The sequence below is a fragment of the Spodoptera frugiperda genome, chromosome 27, assembly GCF_023101765.2.
Source record: "Spodoptera frugiperda isolate SF20-4 chromosome 27, AGI-APGP_CSIRO_Sfru_2.0, whole genome shotgun sequence".
Taxonomy (NCBI): Eukaryota; Metazoa; Arthropoda; class Insecta; order Lepidoptera; family Noctuidae; genus Spodoptera; species Spodoptera frugiperda.
In genome coordinates, this window is record NC_064238.1 from 12,118,692 (window position 1) to 12,125,673 (window position 6,982).

The following is a 6,982-nucleotide window of genomic DNA, read 5'->3' on the forward strand; positions in this document are numbered from 1 at the left end:
TGGAAGCATAATTAATTGTTATGAATAAATAATTGTTCAATAAGATTATTTGTGTAAAAATGAACAAATTAATGGTTTAAAAGCCTTCTACTCTTGTGTCTGCAAAACAAAATGGTAATAGCTCATATGTCCTAAAATAACTCCATATTTGATTTAGTCTGCTAAGCTTGTAACAAAAACATTCGAAAATGTTAATAAACATTTGAGTATTTTCTTAGCAGATTTATAGAAAATTTTCCACATTATCACTGTGTTTAAATGTCGGTAATCGGATTGATAGAAGTATTCTTACCCTAGACACATGAATTGAGATTTTTTTTTTAAACGTTGCCCCAGATTAGGATTTTCTCCTGTGTCGTGGGTGCGTTTACAAACATACAAGTTCACATGCACAATTCGTTTAGTGTTCGATCTTAAAATGTATTGTCTAAAAATATCATTTGAGAAGTGTTAAAAAGATCTTTGTAAAGATTAATAGAATTTGGACTCTCAAAACAACGCATTAAGGTCACATTTTCTTTTCGCAGGTCATCGAAACAGGAGAAGAAGGAAGCCAGTTCCTGTATCGCATCACTTGGGCGAGAACGGGACTGTCAAAGTCCAATGGACCAACTCAGCCACTTTATGAGTAAAGGACTGCGTCACAGTATCAGTGATATGCGAACGTGCGCTTTAGGTCCATTGGATATGGTACGTTTTAGACTGTGAAAGACAGTGTTTGATGACCTTTTAAAACTGCAGTGCTGTGTTCTAAACACTAAAGTGATTGTGAATATATGACTGAAATATTAAATAGTGGTTAAATAAGCTTATTATGAACAACGAGATATTTTTAAATTACATCTATCTTTTAAAGAAATAAATCACATATTTTTGCTCAGATTTGAAGTACTCGTGTGTTTAATGTATATTGAGAAATGGTTATCGATGCCGTTTGTATGTCATCAGTATTTATTGTTATTGCTTATACGATTCATACATAAATCTTCGATGTTCTATCGTGAACCTATTGAGAGCGTAAGGCTGAGTGCACACAGTGCAATTGCAACGGTACTACTATTAGCATAGCGGGAACGCAATATATTTCTTTTATGGCGCAATAAAACTTCTTTTCTTAAGAACTGAGAAGTTTTGGATTTAGACTATATTCGTTTTCGAGTTCCTGATGTATTAGTTTCAAAATAATTATTGTCCTTGATCGTTTTTTCTTCTAAATGTTTGCGATTTCAATGCGGTCCCGTTAATAAGAGAGTATCAATTGTAAATCACTTTGTAATTTCTCAGTGTAACGCAAGCTTTATTTAAAGTACGTTGTGATTAATATTACAAAATTACGCGAATATTTAAATTAAATTATACTGTAAAATATTATGTAAATATCAATTTGTAAATAAATGATCTAAGTTACATTTTCTGGAAGAAAAAAGTTGTGTAAATTTAAAAGTGTGTAAATTGTATTTTAATTCTGTGTAAATATAATAATTATATATAATGAGCTTGCTTTTTACTGAAAGTGAAATAAGCAGTGATTTCCTTGTCACGTTATGCAAAAGACGAATTATTGACACATAACATTAAGGTCGATTTTGCAAAGTTTGTAACACTTAGTCCCTTACAGCTCTAGATGTGTTCTTATTGAATGTGTTCACGTAGATGAGAAAAGAAATGTATGTTATGTGGTGTTTGTGTAATAATTAACTTTACACAACTGCTCAAAAATAGTCATTACATTTTAAGGCAATATAATTATATGTACGCTTGCCATTTTATTAAACTGATAAAAAACTACTAGATAATTATAATATAATCATCTACGCTGTTCCAATTCACAAAATTTTCAGAATTTGACTAATATTATAATAAATGTTTATATATATTTTGGGATTAAAAATATAAATAAAAAGTCGTTACAAAATTTTTATTGTTTAATAAATTAATCTCAATTAAAAAATTGTATTTTTGTAACGAAAATTGTGTAATCGTAAAATCACCCTTATTTCTCTAGGTTTCTGTTAATACGATGCTTTTTATTATAACTACTTGTTGCCGCGAATCGTGGTTTATTACATTTTATAGTGTCCTAAAATATGTATCATTGAAAATGGAATTTACTATAATATACTTAACGCATATTTTGTAAATAAAATAAAACTGGCCTCGTTAATATCAAGTTTTTAACCCGCAAAGTGGTGCTTGAGAGGCGGGTCCAAAAAGAAAACGATTAAATGAAACATTTCATTTTAAATGAAACAGGGGTTTTGTAGATTAGAATGAAATGAAAAGAAAATGGAAATCTATATAAAAGGTGTGATAAGTATTAACTGAATATAGTTATTATAATTTGTATTAACTGAAAAAAAAAAGTAAAATATAGTGTAGTATTATTAGGAATTTGTGATAAAGTATTCGCTCATAAAACTGTTTTTGTAGCACCCGTAAAAAAGTAACTCGTGAAATATATATTATTACTAACTTATAAATAATAATATGTAAAAAAACAGTCCTATTGCCCAATTTCAAAATTTCAGCCATCCTATGACAGCTTGCTTATGTTATTGGGCTAAGCAAAACTGTATGTGAAATTCCTGCTGACTGATGCATGTTAAAGAAATGAATAAAATGTACATCACAAGAAGGATTGGATTTAAATGAAAAAAATATTGATCATACATTTATCAGAAATATTCTTCTCAAACTTTAAATAAATAAATTAATATGTATTAAAATTATATTCACCATTGTAATGATTACGAATTCGATGTTGATCTTTCATAATGTGAATTTTGTAATAAAAATATTATGAATACTTTCTGATTTTTTTATTAAACTAGCTCTTAGCTTTATTAAAAAAGGTCCAACCACGTATAACTTACATACTTTTTGACTGCACGATTGGCGCGGTGGCTAGGCAGGCTGCCGTGCAATGTATCACGTATGATTCCCGCTCAAAACAACTCTGTGTAATCTACAAATCAAGGCAAAGCAGGCATTTGTTGGGGTTTGTTAAGAAGCCTATAACTTACTGTTTATTATTTCCAAACCCATTACAGATATTAGTCACACTTGAGCAAAAATAAACTAGAAAATGTCTAAATTAATTCTCATAATATAATGAGGACAACTGATGTTGAAATGAGATGGTGGCTAAAGAAACGGAGTACGAACGGTGTGGTCTCGGTGATAGCGATTTACAACGTGATGAACATTTTTTTTATGGTATAAGTCGGTAAGCGACTGTCTGCACCTACGTAAGCATACGCCACCGCCCATGGACATCCGAAACACAAGAGGTGTTACAAGTGCGTTAGCGTTACGAGATTGACGGGGAATCGGGGATTGAGAAGAAAGGGAAGGGGGGTAACTGGGCCTCCGGTAACCTCACTCACACAACTCAAACGTTGTTTCACGTCCGATTTCTGTGATAAAACAAATCTATTCTTTCGATTACCAATCCTAACGGTCAGTTTCAATTAGACCAATCAACTGGAACTACAGCTTTCCATATATTGGTAATTACATAGGTAGTATCTGTGTAAGTACCTCCGTGTACAAATGAAATGAAAACACAAATTCCATTCTATGAAATTATGATTTTGCCCCGAGGTCATATTTTAGACCGGTGCAGGACTAATGAATTTGTGCGGTTTTTGAAGCACGAGATTGAAATTTTGGTGATGTGGTACATTCACCTAGAAATTCGATTTGGTCTAATTAATTACCTATAGGAAGAATTTAATGTGCAGGAAAGCTATTATTATTTTCCAATTCATGCGCCACACTACAACGTTAAATAATAAAATGCTCATTATGGCATGATAAAATGTAAAAAATAATAATAGGGTAGATAGATGACTAATTTTTATTTTCTTATGGAAACAAATACATTAAGCGATATATTGATTTAAAATCACGTGACGTCACTTATAGGTTCGTTTTATACGTAGAAATTACGTATTTGGTTCCACTTTTAAACTTTGATTCGGTTTATCTAAGTTACCTATATTATATGAAAAAATAAAAGTACGTGTCTAATATTTTTTCATTACTTAACTGACGGACTAAATAGATTTTCAATTTTCATACTCAGTCATCATCCTTTTTTTAACCAGTTTCAAAAATAAAACACAATTAATACATTGAAGACATTAAGATTATCAGAGTGGTCATTCGTTTTAAACAAATGAAAAACAAGTTCCCCATTAATCACCAGTATTCACTAGCATTTCAACAAAGCAACACATCGCTAAAATGGCATTAAAACCAATTCAATCGATTTACAAATCACTCAAAGTCATAATCTCAGTAAAAACTATTCTATTTATTCGTCTATTAGGTGGATTTTACTTCAAAGTTAATTCTAATATTTTCATACGATTTATTGCGAGTACATATTGTGTTATTTGTCTTATACTGTCAACATTATTGGTTACAACAATTGTATGCAGGTTTACCATATCGATATCATTGCAAATAAAAGTATTCTCAAATATTGCAAAGTACTGGATCAGTGCAATTATTTCTTTAACCACTAACGCAGAAAAATATCAATCTCTTTTGACCAGTCTCTCTGAAATAGATCCCCAATTGGGTGTAAGGCCTGACACAGATATTCCTATCTCACGCATTATTCTCTTATTTTCTCTAACAAGCGAATTTATAGTAATAATCTGGAATGCCATCAACTATTCAAATAGTTTTTCAATAGGAATGGTGCTCGTACCTTGTTATTTTTACATGATTGTAATTATTCATTTCACAAGAGTCATAATCTTCGAATCAGTCTGGTATAGAGTGAGAAATTTGAAGAAACGCCTAGAATATATGTTATCGCAAGTATACGCAGGGCGTAGTGATAAAAATATAAGAAATGAAATCAAGAATTGTATGTTTATTTACAAGAAAATATTTGAGGTTCTACAGAAAAATTTGCCGATGAAAATTATGGTTTGTATTATTTATTTATTATTAATTTTATTTCATTTATTGGAAAAACAGTTATATGAACTTTTTATTTTGAACTTTAACCACCGTACACATTAATTCTAATTTACTTTGTCTAGGTGTTGGTGACAGTTTTGACATTCATACCAGGGCTGGTTGCAAGTATTCATGACATCATTTCGGAATATCCTAAACCGGTGGGTCTCAAAATAATTATAACAGCCATAGTAAACGATAAATATCGTTTACATGATGACAGTGAGAATAAAGAAAACATTGCAATATCTACTTTTAAGATACTTTCGAACTTTGTAACGTTTACGCGACATTCTGCGTGAGCAATCTAAAAGCGAACCCGAAGCAGTGCGGTGACATGCGAATTAGACGCGATGCGGTGCAACGCAGTGTCTATGTCTTCCGTGCAAGTGAAATTCTTTCATTTTGTTTCTGTTCCCAACATTATAAACAAAAACGTGACGAAACCGCGTCGAAAATATCAAGAAAATTGATCCACGGAAAACTGTGAAAACCTTGTCAATTTGCCATTGCAACTTGATACTCAACATCTGTCATATTTATTTTCAGATTATAAGAATCTCAATGCAACAGATTATCACAGAACTCATAATTATGTGTGTCCCCGCGATATTTTCTGAGATCATCAATCGTGAGATATATTCTATGAAGTTTCTACTGAGCAAACATATGCTGGTTTGTAAAAGTAAGTTATTATAGTATTATAAAAACATATACTAAGTATTTTTGAGCTATGAGCAACTTAAAATCACTTAGCTTAATTCTCTAAGGGTAATGTTAGCACATATTTTACAAGAGTTATTTTTTTTTTAATCCCAATTCTAGCCTCTGAGCAGTTAGGTACTGAGTTTGTTAAAAATAATATTTTTGATCGTTAGCAAAAATCTATTTTTGTATGAAACATTTTGTTTGACTACGCCAGCAAATATAAATTCAATATTAAAATTGATATATATCTGATTCCAATTTAGTAATGTGTATAGACTGTTTTTACTCATAGGTACTTTCATTAATCAAAATAACTTAAATATTGACGAAATGAAATTGCTTTAGAAAACATAGCGTTGACAGAAAAATTGGATTTTGATTACAAAGCGTCTGTCTCTTGACTATAATAAACTAGCTGTAATATAGTATTTTTTTTTTGTCTCTTCTCTCACGCAAACGAGCGGACGGGTCACCTGACGGTAAGCAATCAGCGCCGCCGCCGCCGTTGCTGGGCAATCGGGTATTGGGAAGGGGGGTAATTGGACCTCCGATAACTTCACATAACGCAAGCGCCGTTTCACGTCAATTTTCTGTGAGGCCGTGGTATCACTTTGGTCGAGCCAGCCCATTCGTGTCGAAGCATGGCTCTCCTACACTTAAATTTTGATTTGTTATTTTTTATTTTTTTCACAGACGACGACATGCGTGAATTGATGGAAGATTGTTTAACCTTTTTGGAGCATCGTCCTTTTAAATATACTGTGTTTAGATTGTTCAGTATCGATATAAATATGGTTTTTACAATGATTAATCTATGTATCACCTACGCTATTGCTATAATACAGTTTGGACACTATTTTAATTAAATAAAGGCCTGTGATGAGTTACGTTCTATTTTTGTTTGTCATTGTTTGTAAAAGGTCACTTTGTGGTTATACGATCTTGACTTTGTGTTCTTGGTTATTGTACAGAGAGAATAATATATAATCATAAAAACTTTGTTTAACATTTCATCATCAACAGCTCACAAGTGACCACTGCTCACCAAAGGCCTCATCTCACACTGAGAAGGTTCGAGCAGTAATCACCACGCTTATACTCAATATGCGCTGGAAATTTCAAAATTATAAGTCCCAGGTTTCCTCACGATGTTTTCCTTCACCGATATTCTGTAATGTCTAAATAATCTTAAGTACATATAATTCAGAAAGTTATATTGATACGTTGCCGTTGGTAGGTTTTAAACCATGCATGAGAAGCGGGCGACTTAAACCTCCACAACGTAAAAATAGTATGT

At 31.8% G+C, this 6,982-nt stretch overlaps 2 protein-coding genes across 2 annotated transcripts in view; both read left to right on the forward strand.

Annotated features, from left to right (window-relative positions):
* Window positions 1-2,806, forward strand: part of LOC118263891 (gastrin/cholecystokinin type B receptor) — a 141,122-nt gene extending 138,316 nt beyond the window's left edge. The window contains exon 12 of the mRNA XM_050705593.1: window positions 528-2,806. The gene's annotated coding sequence lies outside the window, so the exon portion shown is untranslated. The remainder of the gene's footprint in view (window positions 1-527) is intronic.
* A 1,928-nt stretch (window positions 2,807-4,734) lies between these two features.
* Window positions 4,735-6,551, forward strand: LOC126912632 (uncharacterized). Its single transcript, XM_050705645.1, has 4 exons — window positions 4,735-4,833; window positions 5,061-5,138; window positions 5,527-5,662; window positions 6,379-6,551. Exons 1-4 carry the CDS (start codon window positions 4,735-4,737, stop codon window positions 6,549-6,551), a joined length of 486 nt encoding a protein of 161 aa, XP_050561602.1.
* Window positions 6,552-6,982: the final 431 nt, after the last annotated feature.